Source organism: Kogia breviceps, chromosome 15 (genome assembly GCF_026419965.1).
Source record: "Kogia breviceps isolate mKogBre1 chromosome 15, mKogBre1 haplotype 1, whole genome shotgun sequence".
Classification (NCBI taxonomy): Eukaryota; Metazoa; Chordata; class Mammalia; order Artiodactyla; family Physeteridae; genus Kogia; species Kogia breviceps.
In genome coordinates this window covers 32,024,233-32,040,939 of record NC_081324.1, presented here as the reverse complement: position 1 = coordinate 32,040,939, position 16,707 = coordinate 32,024,233, and the positions used below count along the sequence as shown (strand labels likewise).

Here is a 16,707-nt window from a genome sequence, read left to right as displayed (position 1 = left end):
ATGTGTGACTGTGAAGGAGCCCAGCAACATGTGGGTAGTCAGGGACCGATACAAGTGTATCCATCTCCAGGCCCTTTCTCTGATAAAGACATAGCTGTACTAACTCCTTTTTTAAATCAATTTAAAATCCATAGAGTGCATATAATCTTAGACATATTATCAGTCAACATCTTTTACATGAATTATACTTTCAATCATTACTTCAGTGGGTAGGCACCAATTTACTTTACTACTGAGTCTTATTTGGACTTGGATAATTCTTGTTGACAATATTGCAAGTAAGTGATGATCTACAGTATAATTAAGATGGTGACAATTAAGAGTGACAGCAGAGGGCTCACTAAGTCTTGAAATATTTTCATTTCCCTTGTTTATCTTTTCTTTTGTCTTTACAATTCAGAGCGTTCAAATAACACATGGTCATGATTTGACAATTATTCAGCTTTGTCAGATCCAAAGTTCTACTAATGAGGTAAAACACAATGCCTTAGAGAAGTGATGGATGCACTTGGTTGTTGGCCTTGATTTAATTCATCAGTTAAAGGCTTGATCTTTTACCTTCTTATACCAATTCTTTGTGGTTGAAGGATTGGCTTTGTGCTGCTTTCTGTTTACAGCAGAAAATATCCCTATTGCTTTCATTTTATAGAATCCTGCTACACAAAGCTCAATGTAAAAAAGAGCTAAATTGAAGAAAGTTGTGAGTCAGAGTATGATTACTTACTTTACAAGTCAGTTTTCCCATTACAAAAAAATCCACAATGGATGCATTCTAATAAATTTTGAGTTCCCTAATAAGTTATATGCTTTCAGTTTGTTTTGTTTTGTTTTAGTTTTCAGTTTTCCTAAGATAGGTTTTAAGCAAATCTCAGGAGAGGTTTTTCCAACTGACCCAAAAGACATCAAGCTATCAAGATCCCTTCATAAAAAATTGTTACTAACTCTTGCATTCCTTTTTGTCTTTGCATGCTCTGTTACCATTAAATTCTCATCCTCTCCAACCCCAGCACTCCCTTTACTTTCTGTTCTCAACCTCAAGAAATACTTCTCATCCTTTAGTACACAATTCAAATATTATCACTGCTGTGATTCCTTCTTAACTTTAGCATGCAGATTTAGCACCCCTTACCCTGAGTTTCCACAGCTCTTATGTCAGAGGCCTAAGATAAACTTATCATTTTGTAATATACATTATTATTGTAGTATACATTATTTTCTCCCATGAGATGATGAACTCCTAGAGGGAAGGGGTCATGTCAGGAACAGTATGTAGGAATAACACTCTCTCCTTGCCCAATGACTTGTATAATATTTCATACATACTTTACACTTGACAAAATTTTATCAAGGTAATTTCAAGATGTGTCCCAGAACTAGAGAAGAACATGTAGATCTCATCTGATATTTGGATATTTCTCTACTTTTCTCATGAAATTTGGTGGAGAAACAATTTATTGTTAGAAAACTTGAATTCCTTTCATACTTCTTACTTACTTCTGTGTACTCCTGAACAAACCCGTTAACATTTCTGGACCTCAGATGTCTCATCTGAACATAGGGAATAGATCATTTATTTGTCTTCTCAAATAAGATTATAAAACCTTATTTTATAATAAGATTTATCCTCTTTATCCCCAAATAAGATTTAAAAAAACATAATACCTAAAATGCATTTTGGAAAGTAAAATCTTATAATTACTGGGTAAGATTTGCTGAAAAACCTGAGTCTGCACTGGAAGAACCAGATGTGAATGCAGGGAAAGTAAGTGGACACTAATCATGCTCTATCACTGAGGAACAGTCTCTATATATCAAACCACAAACACATAGAAAGATCAATATTTAAAACAGTTATAGGGTTTTTAAAAACTCCATTTAAATCTTAAAGTATAGCTGTGAGATTTTACATTTGTTTTGTTTTTTGAGCAAGGGGAAGGGATGGTAGGCAGTTGAACAAAGAGAGAAAGCTAAGAATGGGCCCAAGTTACATGAATTCATTGGATAATTGGTTCAACTTTTATTTAGCTTACCCTGTGTTAAAATTTATGTGTAGCAGAAAAACAGCTTAAGTGGGGGTCATGAAGTCTGCATTCTAAATGTGACTCTGATACTACTGTGTACATGAATTTGGCAAGTCCCTTCAACTCCTGGGGCCTCAGATTCACCATCTTTCAAATACAGTGGGGACTCTGGTTTATCCTGTTTTCTCAGCACTTATAGAATTCTTAGATAATATTAGGTGTAATGTTTCATATATAAAACAAAATAAATACATTTTTATTTATATAGGATATAATATATAATGTTCAATTATATTCATTTAAATATTAAAAAGGCATGAATGTATAAAAGACAATGTTAGTCCAGATGGTTTAGATCTCTTCTAAATATAACCTTCAGGAAGTAGAGAATAAAATACCAACAGCCTTATTTTCTTCTTAATAATGACTGGTAAAACTCTTTCCTCTTCCTCTCCAGGGTGTTAAAAATAATGTAAAAGAGTTAGATAAAATCTCTATACAGAACTCTATAAATTATTACCTCCATGACACAAGTTATTACTTCCAGGCACAAGTTTTTGCCCCGGGCTTCAGTTTTTCCATCTATAAAATGTGAACTACTAGTCAGATTGTGATGAGGATTGAATATATGCATGAAAACCATGTAGCTAATACCTGCTACACAGTGGTGCTTCATAAATATTCACTTCCTTCTTGTTTCCCCTCTATAGTAACTAATACAGGACCTATGCATAGTGTGTACTCAATAACTTGCTGATAAATTACTTGGGTTTTGAAATTTCTCACACAAAGTTTATTTATTTACCTATACATTTTAAATATGGTAGAATTTGTGCTCCAGTAAAGTTGCAAATCCTTTCAAAATTCCCTACTCACAGAACTATATCTTAGTAAAATATAGATAGAAAAACAACCTTAATTTCTTAGTAAGCATGGAAAATCTCCAAGATTTTGTTCATTTAAAACATATGGTCCCAGTAAATTGAGTTTCTCATTCATGTTAAGGCTGACATGGAACTAACTTAGGATTTGAAATGATACATCTTCTTTAGATTCTTCAGAAAAGCAGCCTTCTTGAAATCCCTTCATATAACAGTTAGCATGTACGGTCCTTTTGCATAAGCACTCAAATTGTGGGAAGGAAAGTAAATTGTACCTGTATTGATACAGATCTTCAGCAATACAAAAAGTGGTTTTATAATTTAAAAAATATTTTTTGAACAGTTCATTTGAAAGGAAACATTTTAACCTTCAAAAGAATGTTATATTGAGAATCAGTGCTTGAACATTTATATACTGGTAACATCAAATGCATCATAGGGGCAAAGCCAAAGGAAAGATATGATCCCTTCACTCTGATTCCAAACATAGCCATCAGGACAGCATTTTCCAGGCCTGGAACTGTACTATGAGTTATCTCTGAAGTTATCGCCAAGTATGTTATTTATAAAATCAGTACAACTGAACTATTTACACTCTTTAATTCTTAACCATCTCTAAGGTAAGCTGGCTACTCCTGTCTTTATCACATTAGAAGAGTTTGCTCAAGTATTTAATTATGAACTGACTTCTTTGGTACATAGTGAATGTGAAGTAACCCAGGTCCCACTGCTGGCCAATTTGTTATGTTAAAAATTTTCAGGTGTTGGAATGGTGACAATGATCAGTCAGTACAATTAATACTGAGGCGGGGTCAAAATAGAAAATATCACTTCCAGGGTAAGTATATTGCTGAAGGATGCTCCCATCCAACATCTCTACAAGTTCCATTTCCCTGGAATAAATGACTGAAAACTAGTCACTCTATTCCCACAACTCCCAAGCTCCTGGTGAAACAAGAAAATATCAAGCCAGCAAAAAAAAAGGAACTATATGGGCACATTATGGGACCCACACAGCACCTCTCTGACCTCACATACTGCTCATGACAATTCTGTTGATTAGGCCATCACCTTTTTCTTAATCTTTTTCTCTCTCATTTCTCTCCACTTTATTTTCATATTATTCTTCCTCATTGAGTCGGACTTACTATATTCTTTCAAAACATAGTTTTATTTTATATGGATTATATTCTTTTTATCCTTCATGCTTACCTCTCTACCTAATCCTTACCTATTTTGATTCATTCTCCTTCAAACTATTACAACTTTTTAAAGGAAATCTTTTAGAAAATTCCTCATTCACATACAGTTGTGAAGTTTTTCACTTCACACTGAGAAACATTTAGTGATTGACCACACCCAGATCTACCTATTTCTTTTCTTTTTACTTATTCCTGTGTTTTGTTTTTTTTTGGAGGGGGGCTGGAGGGGTGTTGGGGTGTTTAATTTTGTGTCTATTGCTACTGTTCCAATCTCTTTACCTTTGCTCTCTGTGAAAGGAATATTCCCTTCTCCTCTTCTTTATGGATAAATTTTCTATCACCTGTGGAACCACCACAAAAATAATCAGCTTTTTGAGTATTATACTATTCTTTGGTATGCCAAGAATGTTGCCTCGACTTTGAGTCCTTTTGTAAAGCACTAAAACTATTGAGTCTTTTGTATATATCTTTTCCATGCTAACTCTAATATTTCTCCTTTCTTTTGGCATCCCCAAAGATATCTCCCATGGGGGACTTTTATATTTATATAAAAAGTTAGGGGCTTCCCTTGTGGTGCAGTCATTGAGGATCTGCCTGCTAATGCAGGGGACACGGGTTTGAGCCCTGGTCTGGAAGGATCCCAAATGCTGTGGAGCAACTAGGCCCATGAGCCACAACTACTGAGCCTGCACATCTGGAGCCTGTGCTCTGCAACAAGAGAGGTCGCGATAGTGAAAGGCCCGTGCACCACGATGAAGAGTGACCCCTACTCGCCACAACTAGAGAAAGCCCTCATGCAGAAACAAAGACCCAACACAGCAAAAATAAATTAATTAATTAATAAACTCCTACCTCCAACTTCTAAAAAAAAATAATGTGACCTTACTTTAAAAAAAAAAGTTATATTTACCTGTTTATTTTCTACTGATATCCATAGCCTCAAGATAGTCAATATTCAATCACCTCAAAGCCTACTACATATCTATTTCTTTATTCTTAAAATTTTTCATATATATTGGAGCACAGTTGATTAACACTATTGTGTTAGTTTCAGGTATACCGCAAAGTGATTCAGTTATACATATATATGTATCTATTATTTTTCATATTATTTTCCTATTTAGGTATTTACAGAATATTGAACAGCATTCCCTGTGTTATGCAGTAGATCCTTGTTGGTTGCCTATTTTAAATATAGTAGTGTATACATGTCAATCCTAAACTCCCAATCTATCTCTTCCCCACACCAACTCTTCCTGCCACCCCATAACCAAAATCTCATTCTCTAAGTCTGTGAGTCTATTTCTGCTTTGTAAATAAGTACATTTGTGTTATTTCTCTTTTTTTAGATTCCACATGTAAGCAATATCATATGATATTTGTCTTTCTCTGTCTGACTTACTTCACTTAGTGTGATAATCTCCAGATCCATCCTTGTTGCTGCAAATGTCATTATTTCATTCTTTTTAAAGGCTGAGTAATACTCCATTGTATATATGTACCACATCTGTATCCATTCATCTGTTGATGGACATTTAGGTTGCTTCCATGGCTTGGCTATTGTAATCATCACTGCAGTGAACATTGGGACACATATGTCCTTTCAAACCATGTTTTTCTCTGGGTATATGCCAGGAGTAGAATTGCTGGATCATATCGTAGCTCTTTTTACAGTTTTTTAGGGAACCTCCATACAGTTCTCCATAGTGATTATAACAATTTACATTCCCACTAACAGTGTAGGAGTATTCCCTTTATTCCACACTATATCTAGGATTTATTGTTTGTAGATTTTTTGATCATGGCCATTCAGACTGGTGTGAGGTGATATCTCTTTGTAGTTTTGATTTGCATTTCTGTAATAATTAGTGATGTTGAACATCTTTTCATGTTCCTCTTGGCCAGCCAGAAATTCTGTTTATGTCTTCTGCCCATTTTTTGTTGGGATGTTTGTTTTTTTGATATTGAGCCATGTGAGCTGTTCATAAATTATGGAGACTAATCCCTTGGCAGTCACATCATTTACAAATATTTTCTCCCATTCTGTAGGTTGTTTTTTTGTTTTGTTTATGGATTCTTTCACTGTGCAAAAGCTTTTGAGCTTAATTAGGTCCCATTTGTTTATCTTTGTTTATATTTTCATTACTTTAGGAGATGGATTGAAAAAGATCTTGCTATGATTTATGTCAGACAGTGTTCTGCTTATGTTTTCCTCTAAGAGTTTTATAGTATATGGTCTTACATTAGGTCTTTAATCCATTTTTACTTTATTTTTGTGTATGGTGTGATGGAATGTTCTAATTCATTCTTTTGCATGTAGCTGTCCAGTTTTCCCAGCACCACTTATTGAAGAGACTGTCTTTTCTCCATTATATAGTCTTGCCTCCTTTGTTGTAGATTACTTGACCATAGGTGTGTGGTTTTACCTCTGGGCTCTCTATACTGTTTCAGTGATCTATATGTCTGTTTTACTGCCAGCACCATACTGTTTGATGAATGTAGCTTTGTAGTATAGTCTGAAGTCAGGGAGCCTGATTCCTCTAGCTCCGTTTTTCTTTCTCAAGATTACTTTGGCTATTTGGTGTCTTTTGAATCTGCATACAAATTGTAAAATATTTTGTTCTAGTTCTGTGAAAAATGCCACTGGTAATTTGATAGGGATTACATTGAATCTGTAGATTGCTTTGGGTAGTATAGTCATTTTCACAATATTGATTCTTCCAAGCCAAGAACATGGTATATCTTTCCATCTGTTTGCATCATGTTTAATTTCTTTCATCTGTGTCTTATAGTTTGATTCAGAGTACAGGACTTTTGTCTCCTTAGGTAGGTTTATTACTAGGTATTTTATTCTTTTAGTTGAAATGGCAAATGGGATTGTTTCCTTAATTTCTCTTTCTGATCTTTCATTGTTAGTGTATAAGGATGCAGTGCAAAAGATTTCTGCATATTAATTTTTATCCTGCAATTTTACCAAACTCATTGTTGATCTCTAATAGTTTTCTGATAGCATCTTTCTGATTTTCTATGGATAGTATCATGTCATCTGCAAACAATGACAGTTTTACTTCTTCTTTTCCAATTTGGATTCCTTTGACTTTTTTTTTTTTTTCTTCTCTGATTGCCATGGTTAGGACATCCAAAACTATTTTGAATAAAAGTGGTGAGAGTGGCTATCCTTGTTTTGTTTCTGATCTAAGAGGTTTTTTTCAGTTTCTTACCAGTGAGTGTGATGGTAGTTGTAGGTTTCTCATGTATAGCCTTTATTATGTGGTGGTAAGTTCCCTCTATGCCCACTTTCTGGAGAGCTTTTATGATATATGGATGTTGAATTTTGTCAAAAGCTTTTCTGTATATATTGAAATGATCATAACATTTTTGTTCTTCAATTTGTTGATGTGATATATCTCATTGACTGATTTGTGATTATTGAAAAATGTCGCATCCCTGAGAAAAATCCCACTTGATCATGGTGTATGATCCTTTTAATGTACTGCTGGTTTCTATTTGCTAGTATTTTGTTTAGGATTTTTGTGTCTAGTTTCGTCAGTGATATTGGCCTGTAACTTTTTTTGTGTGTGTGATATCTTTGTCTTGTTTGGATATCAAGGTGATGTTGACCTCATAGAATGAGTTTGGATGTATTCCTTCCTCAGCAATTGTTTGGAAGAGTTTCAGAATGATAGGGATTAACTTTTCTCTAAATATTTGATAGAATTCACTTATGAAGCCATCTGGTCCTGGACTTTTCTTTTTTGGAAGCTTTTAAATCTCAGTTTCAATTTCAGTATTTGTGATTAGTCTATTCATATTTTCTCTTTCTTCCTGGTTCAGTCTTAGAAGGTTTTACCTTTCTAGGAATTTGTCCATCTCTTCTAGGTTGTCCATTTTATTACTGTATAGTTGCTTGTAGTAGTCTCTGATGGTTCTTTGTATTTCTGTGGTGTCCATTGTAACTTCTCTTTTTTCATTTCTAATTTTATTGAGTCCTTTCCCATTTTTTCTTGATGACTCTGGCTAAAGCTTTATCAATTGTGTTTATCTTTTCAAGGAACCAGCTGTTAGTTTCATTGATTTTTTCTATTGTTTGTCTCTATTTCATTTATTTCTGTTCTGGTCTTTATGATTTTCTTTCTATTAACTTTGGGTTTTGTTTATTCTTCTTTCTCTAGTTGCTTTAGGTGTAAGAATAGGTTGTTTATTTGTGATTTTTCTTGTTTCCAGAGCTAAGATTTTATTTCTGTAAACTTTCCTCTTAGAACAGTTTTTGCCACCTCCCATAGATTTTGGATTGTCATTCTTTCATTTTCATTTATCTCTAAGTATTTTTTTATTTCCTCTGTGATTTCTTCAGTGATCCATTTGTTGCTTAGTAGAATATTGTTTAGCTTCCACGTATTTGTGTTTTTTACAGTTTTTTTTTCCTTCTAGTTGATTTCTAATCTCATAGCATTGTGGTTGCAAAAGGTGCTTGATATGATTTCAATTTTCTTAAATTTACTGAGGCTTGCTTTGTGCTGCATCATGTGATCAACCCTAGAGAATGTTCTTATTTTTGTATCCATTCAGCCAGTCTATGTCTTTTTGTTGGAGCCTTTAATCCATTTACATTTAAGGTAATTAATACATATATTCCTATTGCCATTTTCTTGATTTTTATGGATTTGTTTTTGTAAGTCTTTTTTCTTCCCTTTCTTTTCTGTTCTCTTCTCTTGTGAATTGATGACTAAATTTAATGTTGCATTTGGATTTTTTTCTTTTTTTTGTGTGTATCTATTGTAGATTTTCAGTTTGCGGTTACCATGAGATTTTGATATAGCAGTCTCTATATAAACAGGATTATTTTAAGATGCTATTCTTTTAATTTCAAATGCATTTCCAATATCCTGCGTTTGTGTTCTTCTTTTCCTCACAATTGCTGGTATTGATATCATATTTTTGTGCAGATAATTTTCTACCTTTACTGTATATTTGCTTTTACTGGTGAGCTTTTTCATTCATAATTTTCTTGTTTCTAGTAGTGCCTTTTTCTTTTCTGCTTAGAGAGTAGAGAAGAAATTCCTTTAGCATTTGTCGCAAAGCTTGTCTGGTGGTGCTGAATTCTCTTAGCTTTTGCTTTTCTGTAAAGCTTTTGATTTCTCCATCAAATCTGAATGAGAGCTGCCGCCAGCCGCGGCAGGTCCTCAAAGTGTAGCAACAATCGACGAGAGGGGGTAGGGAACTGAATGCACCAAGGTATGGGATCAGAAGGGCACAAGCAACTGATGGTTGCAAGGCAAGTTTAATAACAAAGCATAGCCATATATATCCCCCTAAAGCAGGGAATTTGCTTAGTCATGCCTTATTGGCATCAGCTGGTTGATTGGCTTCTTGGCTTAGTCATGCCTTATTGGCATCAGCTGGTTGATTGGCTGCTCGGCTTCTCCCTCAAAAGCACCAATTTCCCCTCCAGGGTTGCTTTTCCTAGCTTTAGGGAACAACCAGGGACTCCCAGTAACTGAGCAGTTCCCTGGAGTGATTTGGCCAAAGGCCATCTCCTTTTTTACGTTCATACCATAAAGTCCAGGATGCATACCAAGGAGAGTACAATCAGGCCCTGAGGCTTATGAGGGTCTTAATGGCGTCTTCCTCAGAGGACAATGCTCGGCACATTTCCCCCTCTTTTATTTTTTAAAGCTTGATAATGCAATTTCAACCCATACACCTCCTGTCGAAGAGCAGCGAGATGGCCAACAATAAAGCATAATAAACAACGTAATGCAATTAACATCAACAATACACATGACCCCACGGTAATCAATCCTGTGAGTCCAATTTGAAACCAATGCATTGGGTTTAACCATTGAAGCTGATCCAAAAGTCCTTGAATTAATTGTTGGGGCCCGTCTTCTTGTAGATGAGCTTCGTGAATTGCTTGTATTTCCGCATTAAGTTTTTGTATGTCCAAACTAATGTGTCCATCAGTCCATACACTTAAAAAGTGCATTTTTACTTTGTTCCAATCCCAGTCAGTTTCATTATAAGCGTGTTGAGTCACACAAATCCAAGTATATTTAGCATGGCAAATCAAACGCATTTTCAATTTTAAAGCCATAATTTGGTCTCCTAAACCTATGAGAGCATTTTTAAACTCATCAACCTCAGTTTTTAGTTGAGTATCAATGACTTTGTAATGCTAATGCAATACTGGTATTTTTAGACAATTGATTAACATAATATGCTTGTTGTACAGTTTTACTTAATGCTAAACCGGCGGTAGTGGCTGTGGCTGTTAAAGTGGCTAAGGCTAATATGCTACATATTAATATTCCAATGAATCATTTAGGTCTTTTTAAAACTTCAGATAACTCTAGCCAAGCTTGCACGCTAGTACTATGATACCATGGTTCAGAAATATTTACAGGCAGCATTACATAGGAAGGTTGTTTTAACATAACAGAAAAAGTTCCTTTCATAGGCAGAATGCAAGTACTAAAAATACAATTCTGACAAGTTATATTATATCCTAAGGAACCAGAAGTAAACTCAATCTGTAAATCTCCTATTAGCAGGGCATATGAAGGTGTAACACAAGTAATAACTGGTTGATAAGAATAAGACAATGCAAATTTCCCAAAATCCCAATGCTTATAAAAAACCAAACTATTATTAGTAACAGAAACTGAAGAAATTAAAATGGTACCATTATTATAATTTAAGGTGCACCAGATTTGAGAATTCAAAATCAGATTGGGGAAAATCAGAAGGAAAAAAGGAGGGAAACTTCAAACTTGTAACAGCTTTAACTAGCTTTAAACTATGGCCGGGCAGTCAAGTCCCTTGTCCTCCTACATATACTTCAACATAAAAATAGTATCTTTGACTTTGCAGCTTCTATTAGAGATCCACTTTCAGCTTTATGATTAGACCCATCTTTGTTGCTCTAATTACCAGTCTCATTCCATTTTTGTTATTGTTGCCCTGTGAAATCATTTTTTCTAGAACAGCAAGAAGATGTAAAGCTTTCTCAGCTTGGTAGGTTAATATATACAGGTCTATGATCAAAAAACACACTGTTTTGGCTAATTTTTCTTCAAAAGGTTCTATGAACTGATAAAGTTTTTCACCAACAGATATGGCTTCTGTATACTGTCGGACATGATACAGGATGACTGCTTGATTGTAATACAACATACTGTTTTCAAGATCATCTAGTCCATCCATTTCTTCAACAGCCGAGTGCACCTGATTCTTCAATTGGTTAAGTGTCTGAAACTATCTGTTGTTGTCTGGTTAGTTTTGAAAAACTCAGCTACTGCTGTATTCAAAATTATTTTATAATCGTCTTTGTTTATATCTTGTAGGCAGGCAAGATGTTGCAGACAGACATCATAATTTCCAGCTGTAAAAGCCTGGAAAGCACTGGTGGACAACTCCTTCTCTTGGTCAGTGATCTCTGGTCGCTTCTTGGATACTTCTTGTCCCATATTTTTTTTACTTCTGACTATTGCCCCGAGTTACTATCAACTTTACTATGTGGCCACACTTTCACTCTTCACTCCGGGGATTCACCTACCGAGATTCAGATGTCCCTCTCTTCCGGTCCCTGTTCGGGCGCCACTTGCCGCCAGCCATGGCGGGTCCTCAAAGTGTAGCAACAATCGACGAGAGGGGGTAGGGAACTGAACGCACCAAGGTATGGGATCAGAAGGGCACAAGCAACTGATGGTTGCAAGGCAAGTTTAATAACAAAGCATAGCCATATATATCCCCCTAAAGCAGGGAATTTGCTTAGTCATGCCTTATTGGCATCAGCTGGTTGATTGGCTTCTCGGCTTAGTCACGCCTTATTGGCATCAGCTGGTTGATTGGCTTCTCGGCTTCTCCCTCAAAAGCACCAATTTCCCCTCCAGGGTTGCTTTTCCTAGCTTTAGGGAACAACCAGGGACTCCCAGTAACTGAGCAGGTCCCTGGAGCGATTTGGCCAAAGGCCATCTCCTTTTTTACGTCCATACCATAAAGTCCAGGATGCATACCAAGGAGAGTACAATCAGGCCCTAAGGCTTATGAGGGTCTTAATGCCTTCCTCAGAGTGCAATGCTCGCCACAGAGAGCCTTGCTGGGTAGAGTATTTTTTCTTGTAGGATCTTCCCTTTCATCTTTTTAAATATCACTCCTTTCTGGTCTACAGAGTTCTGCTGAGTACAGCTGATAAATTTATGGGAGTTCCCTTGTAAGTTATTTCTTTATTTTCCCCTGTTGCTTTCAATATTTTTCTTTGTCTTTAATATTTTTTTGTCTTTAATTTTATCAATTTGATTACTCTGTGTATCAGTGTATTCCTCCCTGGGTTTATCCTGCCTGGGACTCTCTGTGCTTCCTGGACTTAGGTGACTGTTACCTTGCCCATGTTAGGGAAGTTTTCAGCTATTATCTCTTCAAATATTTTCTCAGGCCCTTTATCTCTCTCTTCTCCTTCTGGGACCCCTAATGCAAATGTTGGTGTGTTTAATGTTGTCCCAGAAATCTCTTAGACGGTGTTCATTTTGCTTCATTCTTTTTTCTTTATTCTGTTCTGCAGCGGAGATTCCCACCATTTTGTCTTCCAAGTCACTTATTCATTCTCCTGCTCAGTTACTATGCTTTTGAGTTCTTCTAGTGTATTTTTCATTTCAATTATTGTATTGTTTATCTCTGTTTATTTGTTCTTTAGTTCTTCTAGGTCTTTGTTAAACATTTCTTGCATCTTCTCTCTCTGTACCTCCATACTTTTTTCTGATATCTTGGATCATCTTCACTATCATTACTCTGAATTCTTTTTCTGATAGATTGCCTGTGTGCACTTCACTTAGTTGTTCTCAGGTTTTATCTTGATCCTTTATCTGGGACATATTACTCTGTCATCTCATTTTTTCTAACTTTCTGTGATTGTGGTTTACGTTCTGTAGGCTGCAGAATTGTAGTTCTTCTTACTTCTGCTGTCTGTCTTCTTGTGGATGAGGCTGTCTTAGAGGCTTGTGCTGCCTTCCTGGTGAGATAGTCTGGTTCCTGCCCACTGGTGGGTAGAGTTGGATCTTGTCCCTCTGGTGGGTAGGACTGTGCTCAGTAACGCTTTAAGTAGCCTCTCTGTTGATGAGAGGGGCTGTGTTCCTGCCCTGTTCATAATTTGGCCTGAGACATTCCAGCACTGGAGACTACTATTTGTTAGGTGGTGTTAGGTCTTGGGGAAGAAATGGTTGCCTCCAGGAGGGTTCATGACAATGAGTACTCAACAGAACTGTGACTGCCAATGTCTTTGTCCCTGCAGTGAGTCACAGCACCTCCCCCACATCTCTGCAGAAGACCCTCCAATACTAGCAAGTAGTTAGTTGGCTCAGTATCTTAAGAGGTCACTGCTTTTTTTGCTGAGTCCTGGCACACAAGGGACCTTATATGCACCCTCCAAGAGTGGAGTTTCTTTTTCCCCCAGTCCTGTGGATTCCTGTGATCAAACCCCACTGGCCTTCAAAGTCAGATTCTCTGGGGACTCCTCTTCCTATTACCAGACTCCCAGGCTGGGAAGCATGATATGGGGCTTAGGACTTTCACTCCTGTAGGAGAACTTCTGTGGTATAATTATTTTTCAGTTTGTGGGTCACCCACCCAGCAGGTATAGGATTTGATTTTATAGTGATTGCACCCCTGCTACACTCTTATTGTGGCTTCTTTTTGTCTTTGGGTGTAGCGTATTGTTTTTGGTAGATTCCATGGTTTTTTTTTTTTTTTTTTTTTTTTTTTGGTCAATGGTTGTGCAGCAATTAATTGTCATTTTGATGTTTTTATAAGAAAGTATAAGCTCACATTCTTCTACTCTGCCATCTTGCCAGCCAATCCCATTTCTTTAATTTGTTATATTCAGCCTTGTAAGCCCCTCCAGAAACCCAACCACTGACAACTTCTTTTTCTTATGTATCAAAAAAAAAAAAAAATTACCATTTTTTTTTTTTTTTTTTTTTTTTTTGTGGTACGTGGGCCTCTCACTGTTGTGGCCTCTCCCATTGCGGAGCGCAGGCTCCAGACGCGCAGGCTCAGTAGCCATGGCTCACGGGCCCAGCCGCTCTGCGGCATGTGGGATCTTCCCAGACCGGGGAACAAACCCGTGTCCCCTACGTTGGCAGACAGATTCTCAACCACTGCACCACCAGGGAAGCCCTACCAGTCTTTACCTTCATTAATACCCTGTATTTCCTTATTCTTGTAGCTTTCTCTTTTAATTCAGTTAACCATAAAATTTGGTTTGATCACTTTGCATAGGTCCCACAATGAATATAACTTCTTAAACTCCTGTAACTTTCTATAAATGACTTTCCTTTTGGTATCTAAAGTCCACACATACTATGTCAGATCACAGATAAGGAAAAGGAGACAGGAAATTCCTAATCAAAGAAACAAACACAACAATCAGCAATGATATGTGAGTCTGTATTTGTATATATATTTCATTGACTATTCATAGCACTTCTTTCTTTATGTGAGCATTTTTGAGATCAGGAGCACATTTTTCTCACACCATGGCTATTTCGTAAATATCATATTAATATTTTTTAAAAGACATATAAATTAAGATCAAATGTCACCCAGCAGGAAGACAAAGGAAAAAATGATTTTCTTAAAGTTCTATATGTTGTCACCTGTTGTCTCTCTATTCTCCATCAACATTCCTTTTATAGTCCTTATGCTTTTAAACATTTTGTCAAATACTTGGTATTTAACAACCACAGCTAACTAACCTCTGGCAGCATCAGGATTGTTGTTTTTGTTGTTGTTATTATTATTATTCACTCTATAGGGTTGCCTCTACAGAGATCCCATCATTTGGTATTAAAACTCACTGCTTTTACCAACTCTTTCTGCTCCCAGCATTACCTCTGTGTACTCTCTGGCCCTGAGTGATCATCTTCTGGAGGAGCAGCTGGCTTCATTTTCTACCTCCATCTTACCAGAAGAATCAGAGGAGAAAAAAGAAGAAAAGTGTTGCCCCTCTGGTTATCTGTCCCACCATTCTGCTACTCTGAGTATGTCAGCCATTCTGATTTGGTGGTAAAGCACACAAATTGCCATGTCAGTTGTGTTCTTGATGCTTTTATTTCTCTGGTACACTTATTTCAATATTGGTTAACAGAAAGGAGTACATTGAAATGTCCTTTTACCATAAATAAATGAATGGCTTGGCAAATATCAATAGACACAGAGAGGAAAATTTAGCTAGTGAATTGGCTTTAATCTCAATGTTTAATGTATCTGTTCATATTCCTCAAACGGAAGTAAGGAAGATTTTCCCCTATTTACATGGAAGATGAAAAACATAAAGTGCAAGGGGACTTTCCTAGCTACAAAGTCCTCTTTCTCTGCCTCTGCTTTGAAATTCTATATCACTCTACTCTAGTCCCTTCTTCTAAGTTACTAAGGGCCACAAGACATCATCATTGACAATGGTTGAATTTTGGAGCATTCTAATATTACAGAGTTTCAGTTTTATTAGTGAACTTTTGTGAATTTTCATACCTCATGTCCTGACCAGTGCACCCAAGAGTCTGAGAGTATGTGTCTATGTCTATTTGAGAGAGAGAGAAAAGGGGGGATGGGAGAGAGAGAGAGAGAGAGAGAGAGAAGTATATTCCAGGTGTGTAAATGATTATCGATATGAATCTTTAAGTAACCAAAATCATTACATGGCAGATTTCTTTGCTCTTGGGAAAATTATTAAATGATTGACATTTGTGTTTTCTTCCTCTAACCTACTCTGGCACTTGCCATTCTTTTTTAATGTCATTTGATTCCCTTTGAGTTCTCATCTCCGTCAGTGAAGACCCAGGTGTTCGGTGTTTCTTCAGAGACACTCATCTCCTTGAGCAGGATCAAAGTATTCTCCACCTCAGCTCTGTCAGCTGCTGCTCGCCTTTCCAATCCTTCTTAGGGGACAAAAGGAGAAACTAATTTAACAACCAATTCCTTCAAATTGAATGCATTAACTCTATTTATATGGATATCTTTCTAAACTCCTCTAGGAACTGCTATGGACTGGATGCTAAGGCATCCAGTCACTGTAAGTGACATCCTACTTCACTGTAGGGGGAAGTTTGGCACATCCAGAGTTCTTTTCTCACTTCTTCAGTCACTGATAGGCAGAGCTCATGACACCTCTGTCTACAAAACCATTCTTCTCTTTATTAGAGCATTTACAATCTTAATTACCATGATTTATTTACATTGCAGTTCACCTCACTAAAAAGTGATGACCCTATCTTAATTCATCTTTATCTCTCTAGAATTTATCACAGTACCTGGCATGTGCTAGATGACTAAGACATTCTTGTTAAATGAAGGAATGAATTGCACTGAATGACTGTCTATTGTCACTATTAATGAAATTAACCTTGAAACTGTATTATTTACTAGTTATACCCTAATGAAAAGATAAATCAAGGAGGGAAGAAACTGCAACTTAGTTGATAATCTCTGAGTAAATTAATGTTTGTCATGTGCATTCTCAGCATGGAATTTAAGACCTTTGTAAACAAGATGATAGTACAATGGCTCATGACAAAAAGTGAACTGGAGACATCAAAGCCAAGGGATTAACAG

General features: G+C 36.4%; 1 protein-coding gene across 1 annotated transcript in view; it reads right to left on the bottom strand.

The window, feature by feature from the left end:
* The window catches only part of RIT2 (Ras like without CAAX 2), a 595,054-nt gene extending 579,997 nt beyond the window's left edge, over positions 1–15,057 (bottom strand). Inside the window, 1 exon segment of the mRNA XM_059039643.1 lies at positions 14,955–15,057. Coding sequence (XP_058895626.1) covers positions 14,955–15,057 — 103 coding nt within the window.
* Positions 15,058–16,707: the final 1,650 nt, after the last annotated feature.